Source organism: Mus caroli, unplaced genomic scaffold (assembly GCF_978045245.1).
Source record: "Mus caroli unplaced genomic scaffold, Mus_caroli_1 scaffold_3, whole genome shotgun sequence".
NCBI classification, from domain to species: domain Eukaryota; kingdom Metazoa; phylum Chordata; class Mammalia; order Rodentia; family Muridae; genus Mus; species Mus caroli.
The window spans coordinates 37,352,099-37,373,282 of NW_028227258.1; the positions used below are offsets into that span (position 1 = coordinate 37,352,099).

A 21,184-nucleotide genomic window follows, 5' to 3' on the forward strand; every position below is an offset into this window, starting at 1 on the left:
GCAGCCTTATTTATAATAGCCAGAAGCTGGAAAGAGCCCAGATGCCCCTCAACAGAGGAATGGATACAGAAAATGTGGTACATTTACACAATGGAGTACTACTCAGCTATTAAAAAGAATGAATTTATGAAATTCCTAGGCAAATGGTTGGACCTGGAGGGCATTATCCTGAGTGAAGTAACCCAATCACAAAGGAACTCACACAATATGTACTCACTGATAAGTGGATATTAGCCCAAAAACTTAGAATATCCAAGATATAAGTTACAATTTGCAAAACACATGAATCTCAAGAAGAACGAAGACCAAAGTGTGGACACTTTGCCCCTTTTCCACTCATGGAAGGAGTTACAGAGACAAAGTTTGGAGCTGAGACAAAAGGATGGACCATCTAGAGACTGCCATATCCAGGGATTCATCCCATAATCAGCCTCCAAACGCTGACACCATTGCATACACTAGCAAGATTGTGCTGATAGGACCCTGATATAGCTGTCTCTAGTGAGACTACGCCGGGGCCTAGCAAACACATAAGTGGATGCTCACAGTCAGCTATTGGATGGATCACAGGGCCCCCAATGGAGGAGCTAGAGAAAATACCCAAGGAGCTAAAGGGATCTGCAACTCTATACGTGGAACAACAATATGAACTAACCAGTATCCCGGAGCTCTTGACTCTAGCTGCATATGTATCAAAAGATGGCCTAGTCGGCCATCTCTGGTAAGAGAGGCCCAATGGACTTGCAAACTTTATATGCCCCAGTACAGGGGAACGTCAGGGCCAAAAAGTGGGAGTGGGTGGGTAGGGGAGTGGGGGGGAGAGTATGGGGGATTTTGGGGATAGCATTGGAAATGTAAATGAGGAAAATACGTAATAAAAAAAGAAGACTTCTAAAGCTCATAAACATCTTCAGCAAAGTAGCAGGACACACAATCAACAGAGCCTTCTTATCTACAAATGGCAAAGGTACTGATAAACAAATCAATGAAATGATACCTTTCGTAATAACTTCAAAAAACAAATAACTTGGAATAACTCCAAACAAGTGAAAGACTTGTGTGATTAAAAACTCTGAGACACTGAGGCAAGAAACTGCAGAAGCTGTAAGACGATGGGACCTCCCTAGCTCACGGCCTGGTAGTATCAATATTGTGGAAATAGCCATCTTACCAAAAGCAATTTACAGATTCAGTGCATGCATGCATATGTGCTTCTCCTTTTGTTTTATTGTTAGGGAGATGAGGAGGGTGTGGGAGAAGTTGAGGAAGGGAAAGAATATAACCCAAATATATTTTGTGAAAAAGAAAAAAAAAGGACATTTTAAATTCTCTCTGAGCTTTTTAAAGTAGTATCTTCCACTTCTGGTTGGCCTGGAAGTCTCTGCAGATTCTCACAAAGAATTTAGCTGATGAGGGCCAGAAAGAATTTTTCTCCAGAGGGCTTGCTGTGTGAGACACCATTCTAACTGCGCTTGGGAGAACAGGATTCAGTGAGGTGGACTTGGGGAAGGAAACATTTCAGAGAAGAAGAGGTGAGATGGATTATGGGAGCTCTCAGCTAAAAAGGACAAGCAGGGAGACAAGAATCCTCCTGAGCAGAGGCGGGCCCACCAAGCCTCAGCCTCCAGGGGGCGTGGACTGTGACTGCACAGGAGGGAGGTGGTATTACTGCAGCTGTGTTTGTAAAATTAACTGGAATAGAAGCTGATGAGATTAGAGTAGGAGATAAAGAGAATTCTCCAGTTAAGAGCACTGGGTCTTCCTTTTTTTTTTTTTTTTTTTTTCTTTTTTGGGGCTGGGAATTGAACTTTGGGCTTCACCCACGGTGAAGTCAAGAGACCTGCCATCGAGATGGAGTTCCAGACATAACGTTAATTCTGAAAAGAGAAAATAGAGTGTGGAGACGTTTATGGATTACAAAGTCATAGAAAATGATTACACAAAACTGAAGGTTTCCTTAAATCTCCAGTCTTAACCAGGTGACCTGACATACAGGCATGGTAAGAAGAGACCTTGTGAGACTCGTACAGAAACAAAACCAAGCATTACAAAAAGCTTAGAAATATAATTATATAAGGCAACACAGGTCTTATTTTATATATAACAGATAACACACACACACACACACAAAGCATTTGTAAAGAACCAAGAGTCAGAACCTGAATGCTCCTCAGAAGATCAATGACTTAAAATCAGAGATACAGCTTCATACCAACCAGACGGGTGCAATGGTAAATCGGGTATCCTCATCCATGCAAGGATTCACAGAGACTACCTCCTCAATGCTGTTTCTTAGACATTTAGCTGAGAACATGCTGGAGCAAATCAGGAGTTACGTGAACAAGGAGTTGAGAGACCCAGAAAATAGAATTTCCCTAAGAGGAGCGTGGAGGAAAGTTCCATGTGGCTGTAACGCACACCAGGCACAGAGGGGGACTTTCAGGTGACAGGAAATATGGAAATCCTTAATTTAGACATCTGAAAAAAAGAAGACGTCTAGGAAATGTGTGAGAGAGTTGAGTGTGGGGGCGGGAGGGGGCAGGAATAGAAGATTATATTAGAGCAAACAGTTCCAAGAAACAAGGGAATTAATTAATATTGGAGGAAATTAAAAGATATACAGCAAGAGCAATACAGATGTGTTCATAGCATAATTACAAATTAGAACTAACGTAAACAAAACTTAAGAACAGTTCATCGTGGCTGTAGACCAATATGTATATTAGCAACTTCAGCAATTAATAAGAAAGAAAAGTTTCAGATAGCAGGTCTAAGAAATAGGACTGGGGAAGGATGTCAGGAAGACCCCAAGGATGCTAAGATGCTCCCTTGGGAAGCTATGGAACGGAAGGGTGCCTACCGTTGAAGAGCAGCAGCTAAGAACATTATTTAATGACATTAATTCATGTACGTCTCTGGTGGCAAAGAACACTGTCTAACTGCGATGGTGCCTTTGAGCATGGAAACCGTAAAAGGGAATGACCATCAGATAGAAGCGGCAAAAATATTTACGAGACCAAGTCTTGGGAAGTAAATTTTAATTGCTTACATTCATAATTCGGATAAAAACTTAACAGGTTTTTTTTTAATGGGCTACCTTGATCTCTTTAGAAGTGACACCTGCCTGATCTTAGAAGTGACACCTACCTCATCTTAGAAGTGACACCTGCCTGATCTTAGAAGTGACACCTACCTGATCTTAGAAGTGACACCTGCCTAATCTTAGAAGTGACACCTACCTGATCTTAGAAGTGACACCTGCCTGATCTTAGAAGTGACACCTGCCTGATCTTAGAAGTGACACCTGCCTGATCTTAGAAGTGACACCTACCTGATTTCTTTTGTTCTCCAGCAGCGACGTTTCGTAGAGCTGAGCATTGTGAAGAACAATACCACAGAATGCCAGGTAGGCCGCAAAGTCCTAGAACAGAGAGGACAACAGCCAGGTTGGCACTGCCAGTAAAACTGTCTAGAAACACTGCCTGAAGCATGAAAGTGCTATGGTGGAAGCAAACGTGAAATGCTAAAATGTAGATGCTCGCTATGCACAGAAGCAGGATAGGCTGAGTGGTAGCCAGCAGGAATAAGTTAACAGATGACTGAAGGAGAGAAGAGGCATGGAAATGACGACTGTGTATGAAATCACAGTTTCCCCTATATAAGATTTGGAGTAGATTGGATATGACACTAAGATGCAAACCTCTGAGGGATCAAATAAACTGCTCATAATTTATTTATTGCAGCAAATGAAAACGTACATATTTAAGAGAACACTGGCAGTAACAAGTGTTAGTAAGGTTACCAGTATTAGTTTAAATACATCTTTTTAAATGAATCTGAATCCTTACTACCCTGAAGTAGGGTGATGTGCTCATGGTTAAGTTAGTGATTAAAGCAGTCTTTAAATGGTATGATTTATCCACATCTATGGGTATATTTTGTCAAGATGTGATACAGTCTAAATATCTATTAAGAGTAGGATTATTCCAGTGGACTATAAGAATAGTGGACATAAAGTTTATCTAATAACTATGCTTTGCTATCAAGTATCCAGGTGTAACATAGACGTATGCTACTCTGACTTTCAAAGGCACTTCCTATGGTTTGGATTACAACATGGGGGCTAGCATAGGTGTCAATACTGCTATATAACAAAAACACAAGTAATCGCCTTGTTTGAATTAAATACCAACTAGTTTTCAGAGGAGCAACACACCAGCAGTGGCTTGGAGCAATGGAAATGCTGTGTGCTATGACAAATATACAATACATATTCAATAGGTAAAACTCAATGGTCTCTGGAGAATGAAGGTATAGGCAGACCTAAGGATGAGCAGGAAGGGAATCTTGACAGTGTGGAATGTGGAATGTTTTTCTTAAGACTTGGATGGGAACAGTAAGATAACGCTGGTTGCTGTTCTCTTGGAAGATGAATTCCTATACTCCATCCTGAATTTACACCTGGGCACTCCTGTTCACACAGGAGTGTGAAAACTAAATTTGCTTTACCAGCAGGAAAAGTGCAGGGTACGGGGCTTAGAGAAGTCAGGGTTCCCATTCCAGGATGAATGTTTGTCCAGCATGTATGGACAGTACAATGAGAACACTAGAACAGAGGGACCCTTCCTGTGTACCCAGCTCAGGGGAGGGCTGCTGGGTGGTTCTGTGAGGGGAACACGGGGTTCCTAATGACACTCAAGAACCCACAGGTCAACACCATCCTTAGCTGAAGACAGTGTTCTAAAATTCACATCATTTTTTTTCCTCTTCAAAAAATATTTTGTTGAGAATTTCACAGGTGAGTACTGTAGTTATCTCCTTTCCCTTCCACCCTCTTGCCTCGCCAACTTCTTCCATGCCCCCATTTCCTTAATTGTTACTGACGCACGCACACGAGCACACACACATACACACACTCACACCTCTCACTGTAATTTTTTTTCAAGCAACCAATTAAGCAAGGCCTTACTCCAGAGGTCATGTGCCATAGAGAGAATGCATCTCTCTCAGCTGGCATCATGCCAGCCTCTGGTTTTGTTACCTTTTCATCTTTTTCAGTGAAGGTCCCACCATTTCCTGATTTCTTGTTGATGGCCTGAGCTACACCAACAACCTAGGATAAGAAGAGAAAAGTGACACTTTTTTTTTCATTATCCTCAGCTCCTCAAAGTCAACGTGTTTACAGCAGACATGAGCTGTTTAAAAGCACAAAGCTGCAAAGCTAAAACAAAACTCCTGCGTCCAGCCTTTTATTCTTAAGAAGGGTAGTAATATTCCTAATTTCCTAGAGCCCAAACCTCACTGGACTTCAGATCTTCATCTTATAATCAGATTAAGCTAGCAGGTAATTGTGTTTTAAGTAAATATTCTGCATAGTTTTCTAATACACACACACACAAAGCAGAACAATCTTTTACATTTCCAATAAAATATATAATCAAACAAACATTTTACATTGACTTCAACTATTTCAAAAAGGCTCATTCACTACAAATGAAGCAGGATCCAGTGGCCAGCTACAGAGGAATGCGGGCGAATCATGCATGCGCAGGAATTTCTCATGCAGGAACGTAGCTCGTGCTCTTTTGAAACGCTGGCCTTGAAAATTATTTGACCTTCAACAGAATTATTTTTGGGAAAAGAAGTTATTAAAAAACCAAAACAGGAATTAACAGGCGAAGCCTACTCTCACATAGGTCAGAAGGAATTTGAAAGATAAACTGTACTTAAGTTAGCCAAGCTAAACTTGGCCTGTAAGCCTTGAGTTCCACAAAAGGTTTGGAGAGGCTTGAAGAAGCCTCTCGCGGTTCGGCTTCAGGGGCTGTTACACTTATTCAGTTCTAACTTCAGGTTGAGGAATTACTTCAAGTCTGTAACAACTTACAACCTACTGCAGCTCCCTCTTAATATGAATTCTACTGCTTCGCTCTGTTCCCAATTTAGTCTTATCAAGATTAAACCACTTCCCCCAAGAGCTCCCACTTTAGGAAACGCAGTCTGACTTCTGTGTGGGAGGCTCGTGTTTCTTCGTTCAGTTCATTCTAATTCTCTACCTACAAGAAAATGATGCAAAGTTCCCCCTTCGAGGGGCAGATCAGAAAAGGGAAAGGTCCTCTCAACACTGATTTGGTTTTTTGTGGTTTGCTTCTTGCATTTTCTCTCCTTCTGTATTGTATCATAAAAGAACAATATGCTTTTTTATATTTATAAAAGAATTACTCGTTTATCCTAACTGCCTTTGTTGCCCTTGGTTTGGCTCACCCTGACTTTCACGGGCCCCTTGTATACTCTAGATTCTCTAGTCTCAATGACAAAGGCTGGGAAAGGTTTGGGCTCAGGTCAAGCATGTCTGGCTTATAGCTAGGTATTTTCACTGGAAACAGAACTTATGAGAACAACCTGACCGGGCCTCATATGTAGCAATGTAAGTCTAACCTGATTTTAAATGTTTGTTCATTCATTCATTATTCAACAAGGGCTAAACTGCCTACTTAAAAAAAAAAATCAAAGAATAACTGATAGAAGGAGTTCTGAGTTCAGTGGGCAGAGAATGACCCAAGCAGAAGTAGTATACCTTGTGGGGAGTTTTATGATCCAGTTGCCCATATTGGGGGCACATTAGTGGGGCACTTCTCAGAAAGTTCGCTCGACGTGTTCACTCAAAAACTAACTTAAAAACTGACCCTCAAATCAAGTTACAGTAACCTTTCAGTCTATCAGTATGCCACCATAAATTGACAGTGAGGTAGGTCAACATTCAAGTCTTAAGAGAAACAAAATCAGCTGTTCAACTCTGAAATTTGGAGTTATAAAAGCCATATTGTGATTGGTTGTTGAAGTCCCCTGTAAATGGAGCCAATGGAAAGACAGGTCATTTGGGACTCTGAGTTCCTGGACTACCAGCAATCAAAACTTTAACTTGGTCAGTGGGCTATACAGTCAGTGTCCAGGCAATGACTGGGATAACTAGGGAGACATACAAGAGAAGGTGGGTCAGGGAACATCAATACCCAGTAGAAAAGCAGACTCAAAATACACTGGTCCCACGGTGTTCCTGGTGTCTCCCATTTTAGTATCAGAACACTTGGAACAAGATTTCGTCAGCAGACAAGACACATGAGGGTCCCTGGGGCTCTCCTTCATTAAAATCTGTGCTCCAATTTTTCTCTCTCCTTTCCCTTCCTCTTTCCTTACCTCCCTCCCCCATCTCTCTATGGTTTCTTGATTGAGACAGGGTCTCTCTCACTCTGTATGCTGGGACACCTTTGACCTTGTAGCAATCCTCCTGCCTCCACCTCTCATCATATGCTATGCTTGCTGGCATAAGCCTCTGTACTTTTCCTTTTACGTTTTATTTGCATGCTACTGGGGTGAGGATTTGAACCTGCTACCTGTGTGGGGCACTGGCTTAAGCAGAGGGCAAGCTCCACCATTGCTTGCCAGGGCTGCTGATGGAGATGAACTCAGTTCATAGGTAGAATTTAACGGTTGAGCCTTTTCACAGAGTTCACTTTAAGCCCACTGGCCCCCACCTGCGGCATGGACTCTCCTACAGTCCACAGATGCCACTCACACACTTCGCTCTGGCCACATGGAAACTCAGACACTGAGCACTCATTTGGCTTTTGGAAGCTCAATTTCCTTACCTTGGATCCCCCACTTGGCTTCAGACATCTATTGGTCCCTGCTCTAACGCCATCTCCCTTTTGAACTCATTTGTATAGTTTAAACCTTGCTTCTTGTACCATTTGATCCTGGACTCGTTTGCTGCTAGGGTTTCTACATCAATTTTGTCTGCTTTGTGTCCTCTAATAACAAAGATTTTCTATGCAGTTGGACCCAAGAAGCCACAAGGTCTGGAATTAGTTCCAGATTCCTGCCATTCAGATGCCAAAATCGGAGAACAGTAAGCTCCTTCATGTAAAATGACATATAGTTTGTATCCAACATACACATACCCCCACCTCCTTTCAGTCCCTGCTAGATTACTTATAATGCACAATGCATCGTAAATGCTATCTTAGTAGTTGCTATATTGTACTATTCAAGGAATAACAAAAGGAAAGGTTTGTATATAGTCTGAACAAACCAATTTTCCCCCGAATGTTTATCTGAAGTTAGATAAATCCATGGAGGCAGAACCCATCCTTACAGAAGGCTGACCGTATTTAATTTCTTCTAATAGTAAAGAAAGATATGTACGTAGACAATTTCATAGAATGAGTTATTCCCATACTCATAAGTCATTCTCATATTCATGATAAATAGCCCATACTCTCTGGTAGCTGATGATTTTTCCACTACTAATACTGTAGGCTTAGATGACAAGTTTTTTTGTTGTTGCTTTTGTTTTAGTTAGGATTACTGAGTACAACATTTACATTAAAAATCGGGCAAGTGTGAGCTGGACAGATGGCTCAGCAGTTAAGAGTACTGGCTGCTCTTTCAGAAGACAAAGTCTTGATCTCCAACACTCACAGAGCAGCTCACAGCGATTTGTAACTCCGGCCTCAAGAGATCCAAACCAGCTTCTGAACTCTGAAGGTATCAGCACAGCACAGTACATAGACACATGCAGGCCAAACATCCTTACACATAGAAATAAATTAAATCAAAACGAAGCAAGTAGCTACATGTAGTAGCACACAGCTGTACTCCCAGCACTGGGGAGGCTGAGGCAAGAGGTCTGCTGAGATTTCAAGACCGACTTGAGCTACACAGTGAGTTCCTGGTCTATGCAAAAAGACCATATTGCAAAAACAGATAGAATGGTGGATGGGTGGGTGGAGGAAGGGAAGGAGGGAAGGAGGGAAGGAGGGAGGGAGGGAGGGAGGGAGGGAGGGAGGGAGGGAGGGAGGGAGGGAGGGAGGGAAGAAGAAGAGGAAGAAGAAGAAGAAGAAGAAGAAGAAGAAGAAGAAGAAGAAGAAGAAGAAGAAGAAGAAGAAGAGGAAGAAGAAGAAGAAGAAGAAGAAGAAGAAGAAGAAGAAGAAGAAGAAGAAGAAGAAGAAGAAGAAGAAGAAGAAGAAGAAGAAGAGAGAACAACCACCCCCCCCCCGACCAAAATCAAACTAACCAAACATACACTAGGTATTACTCTCAGGAGGGAAATGTGTGTGTGTGTGTGTGTGTGTGTGTGCCATCCTTCTGAAGGATGACATTCTAAAATCATCGTGGAATAAAGCAATAGGTTAAGAACAGACACTTGGGGCTATAATTCAATGGTAGAATAGTTGTCTACCATGAACAAGACTCTTAGTCATCAGCATCAGCAGGAACAAGGAAAGAAAAGGTATAATGTTTGTTTAAAGTCACACAGGTAAAAGACATCGATGGTCTGAATTTCAACTGCCTTGAACAAAGTCAGCATCCTCTGCCTTCCTTGTGTGCCCGTAAAGGCTTTCCCTCTAGTCTGCTATGGATTGCCCTTTGAACAAATTGGTACATTTTCTTAAGACCAAGTAACTACTTTGTGGTTAGCTTTGTTGTTGTTTTTGAGACAAAGTCTCTCCTTAATATATAGCTTAGGCTGGCCTGGAACTTACTATGTAGCCAAGACTGGCCTGGGAATGTTGATCCTCTAGCTTCCCTGGTCTAGCTCTCAGAGGCAGCTTTTATGGCCAGTATATGTTCAGGCTTCACAGTTGAGTCAAAGCCACTCTGAATGTCAGAGCACTATTGGGAAGCCCGTGTGATTGCTGCCGACCTCGTGCCCTATGCTGTATTTTCAAGCAGAAAGGAGCCTCAGTTTCACTGGCAATACCCACAGCATCAACTGACATTATGTCCCACAGAGCTGAATGTTCTCTAGGAACAGCTTGAGTCTCTCTGAGAGAGCAATGTGGAATGCGGCTGCTGGTCATGTCAGGGACAACCCATCACTGTCACAGAGAGCAACCCCTTATTCAATAAGCAACTAGTCCTAGACGTTTTCTGAGGTCACTTATCAGTCTCAATACATCTCTCGATTTCAGTTTTCAGCAGAAGCTCCACGTGGAATCAGATGACACAGGAGAAATGGAAGACTGCAAATCCTGACATCCCATCCCCTTGTCACACACCACCTCAAGAAAACCAGAACACGGCAACATAATGTAAATAAAACAACAGCAGTGCCCAGTATTACCAACTTGTGGAGAATGCATTCAAGTGTCCTTTTCAAAATCCCGCTTACTCTCTAAATAAGTGAGTTTCTTTGGAGCTAGGACATTTCTTCACAGTACAAAGTGAGAAATGTGCATATGTTAAATTTTTCCCATTAATAAGAAGAGAAGGGTGCGTGCACTTGTTAGTTTTCTTATAAATACCCGAGAAGAAGTAACACAAATGGACGGAGGCTATGGATGAGCTGCAATGTGGAAATGTAAGCAAATAGTATTAACCCTTTCCTCCCCGAAAGGCTCTTGTAATGGTGTTTCATGGCAGTGCCAGAAAACCTAACTAAGACACATCTCTTTGTCTTAAAATTCAGCCTGGAGGACTAATTTTCTCTTTATGGTAGAGAAGAAAGTAGGATTTTAGATGAAGTTTCAACATAATTCTTTTTGTGATGTAGATATTAAAATGTAGTTGGGTTGAAAAAAGAAACATGAGTCACGGAGGCTGATAAAGGACTTTCCCTGTGAAACTTTAGTCCTTATCTGAATACGATGCTGGCACACATACCTATTTAGAGCTGTAATTTCACTAATAATTACTATAATATGTGTGAACAATCTCAAAATCTATCTACAGGTCTGATATGCAGCCTTGGGTTGAATATTACACAAAGAAATTCTTTATTCTTATCTGCAACTGGTTGCAGAACCTTAACACTCACCACTGAGGACTATATAAAACTCATCAAAATTAAATGTATAAATGACCTATAAAATTAAAAAATGCAATACCCTCCAACAAGCATCAGAATGGTTAAAGAATGTACCAATGAAGTTGGACCCTCTGCTGAATGAAGGATAGCATGAACCACATTTTCTGAGCATTCTAAATGAGGCCTGGTTTGAGTGATAGCGCACACTGCTGGCGGGATTCTTGAGTCTGAATTGTCTATGCACTTCCCTTTCGCTCTGGGTCCAAGCTGTAGATACAGATTTCACCTATTAGACTATTCTTCATCTGCTATTCTTAGGAATCGTCCCGACACCCCCCCTTGGGAAAGTGGTTACCTTCTTCTCTGAAAGTACAGTTGTTTATTATCTAAGTGCTAATGTGGAAAAGGGAAGGCTCTTCAGCATCACGGCTTCCAGTCCAGAACAAACAGAAACCGCTCCCAGCAAGTCTATTTTGTTTCTAAAACAAACCTACAAGAAAGAGCACTGCAGGGGAGTAAGCTCCGGGAACAATTGTTTTTAAAAGCTGACCAGCTCTTAAAGGCGACTAAAATAGACCTAGACCAACTGACAGTCCACTAATAAACTTTGCCGAGTTTTGTAATTATATTTTCCTTGGAATTAAATGGTTAGAAGCATACCACTCTTAACATTTTATTTGTACTGAATTTCCTTGTCAAATCTAAAAAATCCTCCCCTGTTACAACGGGCATAGATCACCAGATCTTCAGTCTCTACCTCCGTGGTACAGCAAGCACTGACAAGCAGATCACGGGAGCAGGCGTTTCCTCCTGAAAGGCTGCGGGCAAAGACACAGATGAACACAGCAGCAGGCTCTCGGCCTTGCTCCCCAAAGTCTCAGCTCCTTGGTCCAGTATTTCATGTGAATCCTGGATCCACTTAACATCCACCTCATACAGAATTGCTCCTGGGACACAAGCACTCTCATTCCAAATGGAAAAATTAAAAAGCATGTATTTTGCTTGCTCCTTTAAATATATTATTATTATTATTATTATCTTTTTTGAGACAATGTCTCTCTAAGTAACCCAGGCTAATCTTGAATTGATAATCCTCCTGTATCTGCTTTTATAATGCCAGACTTATTTATTTTCCTATTTATTTTTCATCTCTCTTTTGCTTAGATCAGTATCTATATATCTCAATAATTCAACCATTACTTGTCAAATAAGACAGTGTTAGAGACAATATTTTAAATGGTCAAAACACAGGCCATACAAAGCTTAAATTCTACAAAGCATTTACTTTTGCGTATTGTAGTTTAATGACACATTTGTCGGGCCTTATTGTGTGATGTGGGCGTGTGTTAAATGGCTTTACTTCATCAAAGTATTTATCTCTCAGGAATCTAGCTAGAAACTGGCAGATGCTCTCTTCAGCATTGCATTATTCTGTGAACTCCTGCCTTCTGTAAAGTCCTGCCTTCTGTCTCCCTCTCACTCCCCTGCCCTCCGCCCCAGGTGATCCACAGAGAAAGCAGCAGGAAGCTCCAAGTGATGAATCCCCGTGTGAGAGTCAGTATCTAGGTTTGGTCCCTATAAATACAAAGGAACACTCGTTTCCAGTACTGTGTCACAAGGAACCAACCATACATTGAGGAAGGGCAGTGCTTCAGAAATAGGCCATCTGGTCCAGTGGCAGCTGAATTCTCCGTGCTCCTTTGCTAAACATAAGAGAATTCTGTCTGCTTACATAAATAACTAATGCAAGTGACTAAAATAAGAACTGTCTCAAGTGCCTTTGCCTGAAAAATCCAGAATTAAGTCTGAACGAAACTTAATAACAGGTCTGAAAAGCACACTTGCATAATTTTTTTTTCCTTCCAGTCTGCTTTGTAGGCATACCATGGTTGCTCTCTGGGGCACACTGGCCCAGCTTAGTGCAAGAACCCTCTTGCAATTCTTCTGTGCCTGGTAAAACCTTGCCTATGGAGTCTTCACACAGGCCTAGAGAACGTGTCTCTCTGCTCCTTCCTTCCTTTGTGTTAAGTGACTTAGGCCCTGACATTGAATGGTCATCAGAAGACCATTAGGTCCCCTGGCTGTGACTACAACACGGCATCAGGACCCTTTCCACCCCTCCCCATGCAAAACCGCAGAAATTTAAGAGGGAGAGACAGTGCAGTTGTCATGCACGGTGGAATGTCAACAATTTCTTTTCTGTATTGTGACTGCACAGTCCAAAGGTGTGTTTCTGGGTGTTAGGCTATAGTTCCTAGTAATGTGACCAAGACCCTCTGTTCCAGTTTAGTTTCTTGGTCTGCGTGCTTCCAAGGGTGTTATAAAAATGACAGACCCCTAGGACAATTCCCACAGTATTTACTCCAGAAACATTGCACATGGAAACTGCCTTCTCCACATCAGGCAATTACTTCCCAAGTCCTATTTCTTTCTTTTTTTCTCTCTCGGTCACTTAACAGCTTTATTAATTTTTGCTTTCTCTTACTGAACATAATAGATGTTCTAAATAACAAAATAATAAAAATTTATAACATCTCAGTATCTTTGTTTAATGAATGACGTATTTTCCAGTCTGAAACCACATCATATTCAGCCTATACCACTAATTAATTTAACAGCTTATCAATTCAAAAATTTTCTAATCAACTCACTAAGCAAATAAATCTGTTATTTGACATGCTCTAAACTTATTTAATACAATATGTGAATTTTACCAATTAGCCATCTAATTTGGATAAATAACATCTAATTTGCTCACTGTGGCTGTTTTGATTGAGAAACACATTTTGAAACAGGTCACACTAGTGTCATTTACATTTTTTCCTATTTCTGAGGAAGAATATTCCAAATTTTCATGAGCAGCATATTTCTGGGCTACTAGGAATGAGCCATCTGGAGAGTAAATTAAGAGGACCCCATCTTGGAGCAGGTAGAGAAGAAATTTGGTGAACAGATAGCAGTGGTATCAACCATAACCCTCCATCTCCCTCAGCAGCAGGAATGCAAGAGTCCTTGTACTCCTGTCCTCATGGCTCTGTAAAAGCACAGACGGGGGTTGGGGGAAATGAAAGCTGTTCTTTCCTTTGTTTCCATTTTATCGCTGAGAAGGAGAAGAATCAAAATCTATTGAGAATGAGAAATGATAAGGAAGTCGTGGGGATAGCAAGAAACTCCACACAGTGTTCAATGCTCCCGTAAGGCAGACAGAGAGTAAACAGCCATAGCCCTCGACACACTGCTACCTCTTCAGTGGACACTAGTGGTGTTGCTCTTCAGTGGACACTGGTGGTGTTGCACCAGAGCTTGTGTTTTAGCTGTGTGCTCCTAACATAGTCTCTGAGAGACGGGTCAGTGGATCTTTTGCTTTTCGTAGACAACTGGAAGGTATCAGTGAGGTGAACTTTGCACTGTGCCCCGGAGACCTTGAACATGCTCTTGGACAGACTCTGATCTGTGACTATTGAGAGCCCAAGTGTCGATGCTTGTCTTCCCTTCACTTCCCTGCCCTGAGCGCCCTGCTGTCTTCTTCCCCACATATCAGGGACTCTCCCTCCAGAGTTTCTGTCTCTTCCCAGTCCTATTTCACACCGCTTAATCACTCTCACACACTGGACTGATCTCCTCTCCTTTGATTGACTTTTGTCCTTTGGCCATTCATTTGCCGCTGACTAATTGGTCTTTGACCTTTCGGAAATAGACTATTTTAGCTTCCTCAAGCTTCTCTAGCCATTTTCCCCCTATTAACCTGTGTGTTTAGAAGGAATAGAGAGAAGAGGGAGAAAGATAAAACCTTACTCGCTACACTGTATGCATAGCCATGATGCTGGCTTCCAAAATGACACTGCTATATCCATTATATCAATGGATTATAACGTAACATTATTGAAAGGAACTCCTGAAAATTTTAATTTGCTAATATATCTCACAAGAACAAGAGGCTGGGCTGGCAAGATGGCTCAGCAAGTAAAGGTGCTTACCACCAGCCCTAAAGTCATGAGTTCAATTCCCTGGACCCACATGGTAGAAGGAGAGAAAAAACTCTTAAAGCTCTTACCTTCTGATCTCCATGTGTGTGTGTGTGTACACTCACATGTGTGTGTGTGTGTGTACACTCACGTGTGTGTATGTGTGTACACTCACATGTGTGTGTACACTCACGTGTGTGTGTACACTCACGTGTGTGTGTACACTCACGTGTGTGTGTACACTCACGTGTGTGTGTGCACACTCACGTGTGTGTGCGTGTGTGTGTGTGTGTACACTCACATGTGTGTGTGTGTGTGTGTGTACAGACAATAAGTAAATACATAACAAGAGGTAATACTTAGCATTTTAGTGAATCCTAAAAATCTTTCAGAGTGCCCTGGCCTATATCAGAGCACAGACTTCAGTATGTAACACCCAACTTCCCCAGCCACACAACTGCCAGGACTCTTTCCCTTGAAAAAAAAATCACTGTCACTAAAGAGTATAAAATATTTTATAAACAAGAGAAAAACAGTAATTCAATAATCATAGCTCTGTTAGGTTCTCTGGTAAGTAGCTAGAATGGGAAATAGCTTAATGGGAATGATTTAAACAAAGAGAAGGTAAATCCACTCGGCCTCAATTATGAGAAAAAAAAAAAAAAGACTAGAAGGCCATGTTTCTTTTAAAGTTGACATTTGATTAAGGGATGACAAACAGAATCCCAGGCCAAGCTATGCCACTCTCATCGGACCCAGCCTGTGATTGCGAGCTGGCTAGTGACTGCCTCGGGCTCCCACATTCCTTCTCTTACAAGATCCATTATTGTTACTCACGTGAGTTGTTTCAAAAAGCACTAGATGGTATTTACTGACCATTTCCACAGTGTCACAAGGCATGTCTGGCCTTCTGTCTGTGTGAATACAGCTCTGCCAGTGGGTCTTTTATTACTCCCGCTTTGCAGAGAAGGAAAGTGAAGTTCAAAGGGATTCACCTCGATTAGTCATACAGGAAGCAATCCGATGAGAGTCAAACTCGGAGCAAACAGTCTTTACAATTATTCCAAAAGGCTCATCGAGCCCGCCTGTAAATTTTCATTTAAGAAAATTTGTCACGTCACACGTGACAAAGGAGAAGAGGACTAACACAAACCCAGTTTTTCACACTGTTCCAAAGACAGAGAAGCGCTTTGGAGATTCACAAAAGCGATGACAGAAACATGCAGAGGGAAACATTGCCAGCTCCACCGAAAGGAAGCAGACCCCGGCAGACAGCTCAGGTCAGGCTCCCTGGGAGCGGAGGCAGCAGAAGCCTCAACCCAGAGGTGAGTGGAGCCAGGCAGTCCTGCCCTCAGGACAAGCCAAAGCTGCACAAACCCCAAACCAGTTGTGGGCTTTGGTCAAACAGGGATTCCTCGATGCAGAAGGTCAGGACTAGATAGAGAAGGCCGGCAAAATCCATGCAGCTGCTGCATATGACTCAGAGGGCAGTGGCCAGGCACACCCTAAAAGAAGAACTTACCATTTAAAACTCAGCTACCCTAAGGGCCTGACAACAAGGAATAACCACAGGTCTGGGAGCTTCAATTTAACCTGCAATAGCCCAAAATGAGAAGCCCTCTAGGAAGCAATAATGGGGATAAGGGGGACCAGACACTAACAGGAGAAAAAGTAGAGTAGGCAGGAGGCTTGCTTCCGGAAGTGACGTGCATGGGCAAAGGGAGTCCTGGTATAGCTCTTGGGAGAGGGGGTGTCTCTCTAACGGAGGCCACCAAGTTAGCCAATCTACATCCATCTATTTCCCTTCAACGCTGTGGAAAATGAGAAGTGTAAACCTCCAGGAGCCTTCTTGACATTCACAGTTACATTCCTCCAGTAGAATGACAAAGAATTGGGTCTCAAAAGCACAAACCTCAGTACTATGGTTGCTTCTCAAATTCATTCTGGAGACACACCCTAATGAGTGGTACACCCTAACTAACATGGCCGGGGAAGTCTCAGGAGGACAGAAGAACTGGCCCAGCCCACAGACTGAAAAGTTCAGTGTGCCTGTACAAGGAAAAGAGGGGATGTTATTTATTAAAATGAAGACAGCTCTGGTTGACATTAGACCCTTGTTGGATATGAATTCAGTATGAGGATAAACCATAGGCAAGCATGGGTTTATACTCTGCTGTCCCAGAGCCCATGCAGAAAATTCTCTGCTACACAGTTGAGATTAAGCCAGGCACAAATTTTATAGAAGCCTACAGTGGCCTTTGAATCTCTGAGGACCTGGTGGTTAGAATCAGAAATGTCTTCCATAGGCTTGGGTATTTGAACATTCGGTATCCAGTTGGTATTGTTATTTGTGGAGGATCCAAGGAGGTTAAGAATGTCAATGGAGACAGTCACTGGAAGGTCATAGCTCTGCCCCACTTCCAGGTCACTCTGTCTGCTTTGTGCTTGAGTATGGAGATGTGGTCTCTCAGCTTCCTGCTCTGGTGAAAAATGGCTATGCCTCTCTCATCATTGTGGAATGACTCTCCCTCTGATAACACAAAGTGAAATGAAACTTCTCCCTTATGTTGTCCTTGGTCAAGATGTTTTATCACAGCACCATAAAAACAGTTAATACAGACATTCCAGCTTACCTGGTATTAAAGGTTAATTTTATATATCCTCCTCTTTTAGTGACTCCAGGCAACAAGTGCAACATTTTCGAGTACATCTGTGAGGGTGTCTCGAGAAGAAATAGCACCTGAATCAACAGACTCGTGAAGAAGAGTCTTGATCCACCAAATGAGAGTGGGCATTGTCCAAGCCACTCAGGATCTAGGTAGACCAGATAGCCAGAGGCAGAGGCTATTTGCCCCCTCTCCTGGAGCTCTCACCTCCATACATCAGAACTCTAGGACTTAAGGCATTTGGATTTGATCCCCTAAGGATTTCAAGCCTTAGTTACACTGCCCACTAAATTGGTCTCTGGGTTAATGAAGGAAGATGATGACCTTCAATTATATTGGCCAACTCCCATAATAAATCTCAGCTGTATCTATAAGCATTCTATTGACTCTCTTTATCTGGAAAACCATGACTCACCCAACCGGTGATCCTTCAGAATCCCCTGGTTGGTTGTAATGTGAATTCAGATTTGAGAATGTGCAATCGAAACATTTGATTTAATTGACAACTTACAATGTTTTTTTTCATAGAAGTATAAAATAAAGAGGAAACGGAGTGCTAACAAAACATAGATAAAATATAAAATGTTTTCCCTTATAATTTATAATTTATATTTTCCCTTTTATAATTTTATATCTAAATCTATGTCATTGAAACTTGCTACAATTTCTGTTTCCCAAATTGCAATCTAAATTCACAGAAATCAACTGATAATGATAGCAACTGGAGGAACATTTATGAAATAAGCATTATTTAGGCAATAAAACATTCAATGTGAAACAAATCCACTAGAACATACCATAATGACATATATAAGATAGGATAAGACAGTCCAACGACAGAGGAGAGAGAGGAAGTGAAATGTACATAATTTGCTTCCCAATAGTCAAGGGAAAACCTCTATTTACCGTTCAACACTGTAACTACAGTTAAAAACATCTCAAACAGAATATTGAAGTATTTATATATTCAAATTAAACAATAATTTGTCAATATAGTGTTACTTCATAAATGAAGTATTACTTCATATGAGAGTAAAAGATGTTTTGCAAAATAAAAAAGATTTCTAAATGATCTTTTATATAAAATGAAAAATTGGCTGGCTTACCTCTTCCCTGTGGTTCTTAATTGGCATACAAAGGATACTTTGTGTCTTGTAGCCTGTAATTTGGTCAACTTCTGCATTGAACCGGGGATCCTGGGAACAAAAGAGAAATTCAATTTATTGGTTGGCCTGTACAAAGATTGATTTGATTTTTCTCGTGCATTAGATTAGAGAAATCTAACCTTTGACTTACCTTGTTACTATTGAGTAATGATTTTATCATTGTGAACAGCATTAAAATCATGTAAGCCCATAGCATCTGACAGAGATAAGTTTCAGGGCTATTTTGGGGGTTCCAATGCTTATGAAAACTAAACACCCCAAACCCAAAGCAAGATTTTAACAATAATCCAAAAATAAATGACATACAAAATATTTAGAGTGCTTTATAGTTGAAGAAAAGTACCCTCTTTGGCCCTATGACAAAAATTGTCTGTTCCCATCTGTCTTTGTCTGGTGATACTGTGTCACTCACAGAAAAGCAGCTCTGCTCTAAAACCTTCCCAACAAATGATTTAATGTCTTTTGTAAGGATTGTTCTACACATCCCCTCTGTCCTTCTGAGACAGGGGAGTAAGATATGGAAACCATGGGGGAATGGAAAAGAAGAGGAGACTCATCCTACAGTCTGGGTAAAACCCTTTGCCATCCGAGTGAACATCTCCAATTCTAGCACAAATTTTCCATAAAAGCTGCCGGTATAGAATTAACATTCATTTCATATATAGCTACCTTAAATTAAAGTAACGATGACCTAGGCCTGAATGTATATAATTCTAGGTAAGGCCTCAACCCTGTTCCCCAGGACATGAAATTTGTTAACTTTGTTTATACTAAAGATACATGCCTTCACCACTGTAGATTACTCTTACCTCATCAGCTGTCTCCTGAAGCTGCCCAGGAGGACCCACTCAGTGACCTCATTGAGGTTCCTTAGCAACTCTTTAACGATAGCGACTTCAAAACCCACCCCAATCCTATCCGTGACTGTTCAAAACACAGATGAGCCCAACTCTTCTTTGAGTGATTCACACCCACACTCTTGAGCTTGTCTCACTTTCTTCTGAGTGACTCTATTTCCCTTAACCCTCAGACCGAATCTCACTTACAAAGAGCTTTCTTAAACCTCAACTCTGCTTTCATAAGCTGGCTAGTTTTAAATCCTTTTCTCCATCAAAGCCAAGGATCCTCGTTTGGTTTTAAAGTCTAAGGGAAGTCTTCAGGGTGCTGAGGTTCTCGGGGCAGAGAAATGCCTCCTCCCTCTGCCCTCCCAAGTGCTGACACTTCTCTATTGGGTGTAAGGATTTTGTTTCTTCCTAAATCTCTTTGCTCTTAAAAACTGGTTTTTAAGTGTGTGTGTGTGTGTGTGTGTGTGTGTGTGTGTGTGTGTTCGCGCGCGCATGCATGTGTGCACATGTGAGCAAGTGCCCACAGAGACCAGAAGGCACTAGGTCCTCTGGAGCTGGAGTTAGGGCAGTTGTGAACTCTCTGCCTTGGGTGATAGCAACTGAACAAACCCCAGTCCTCTGCATGTGTAGCAGTTGCCAAGCCGTCTCTCCAGCCCCATCTTTCCTTTTTCTTTTTTAAAGCACGGAGATGCAGATCTAAGAATCACAAAGGATATGTGAAAAGGTGTCAAAGTTCTAAATGTAGGTCAAATTAAAGTACAAGGCAGTTCTCCATCATTACTTAGATTAGCAAGATCTAAACTGAGCTATGAATTAAGTGGAAGTTTTAAAAAGCTCTCTCTCTCTCACCTATCACTGTCTTCTTCATAGTTGGTAGTTATTAGTAACTGGGAGAATCATAATGAATGATACTAACATTATCAGATGTGGTCATTTGTGGTCTGTGAGCCTCAAAGCAAGCCTTGCTCATTAGGACTGAAATCTTAGAAAAGAAAATCGGGTCTGAGCATGGATGGTCAGGTTAGAATGGAAACACCCACGGCAAAATGTCCCACCCAGGTGAGCGTTGTCCTCCACATACTAACAGTCTCCTTGTTCTAAAAGCTGCATTTGGAATTCCCCTCGGGACTAAGGAATATTCAATTCACTCAGGAAAGCCCTCATCTTTTGAAGGTCATTTCTATTTTTTCTTTAAATTGGTCTAAAGTCGTGCAAAGCCAGAGCTGTGAATGAAGTAGGTAATTACACCAGATTCTATCAAATGGGGTCAGAAATGAGGCCAATTTTCTCAAGAGGGTAGCACTGAAGTTGGCTTTAAAGATATCTTCAAAGGAAAAGATAAATCAGTATAAATATTTTACATAACAAATACCACTACATTCTTTTCTTTCCAACAAATATGCACTAGGTTTTACTCAGATGCACAGGAAGTGTTCGCTAAATGTTTCTAGTAAAATAGTTCTTATTTTAGCTTCGCATATCTCGACATTTTTATCTTTAGACTTCACTGTATCTAAGAAAAGCAGAAAGACATTGATGGTGAAGGGTAAAGAAGTAAAAATGAACAATTAGTGAATTATTTTACATAATATTAAGTCAAAAGTAGAGAATAGAATGTATCTTTTGTGATAATTTTGTTAATGAATGCAGGAATTACAAATTCAATTTATAAAGAAGAAGATTTAACACAACCATTTTACCGAGGTAGTAGAGTTTTTGTCTACGCACCAAAACT

General features: G+C 41.4%; 1 protein-coding gene across 2 annotated transcripts in view; it reads right to left on the reverse strand.

The window, feature by feature from the left end:
- Pde5a (phosphodiesterase 5A) overlaps positions 1–21,184 on the reverse strand; it is a 136,142-nt gene that overhangs the window by 76,306 nt on the left and 38,652 nt on the right. For both annotated transcript variants that reach the window (XM_021157938.3, XM_021157939.3), the window contains exons 3-5: positions 18,545–18,634; positions 5,042–5,113; positions 3,332–3,421 (exon numbers count right to left, since the gene is read on the reverse strand). In XM_021157938.3, coding sequence (XP_021013597.1) covers positions 3,332–3,421; positions 5,042–5,113; positions 18,545–18,634 — 252 coding nt within the window. The remainder of the gene's footprint in view (positions 1–3,331; positions 3,422–5,041; positions 5,114–18,544; positions 18,635–21,184) is intronic.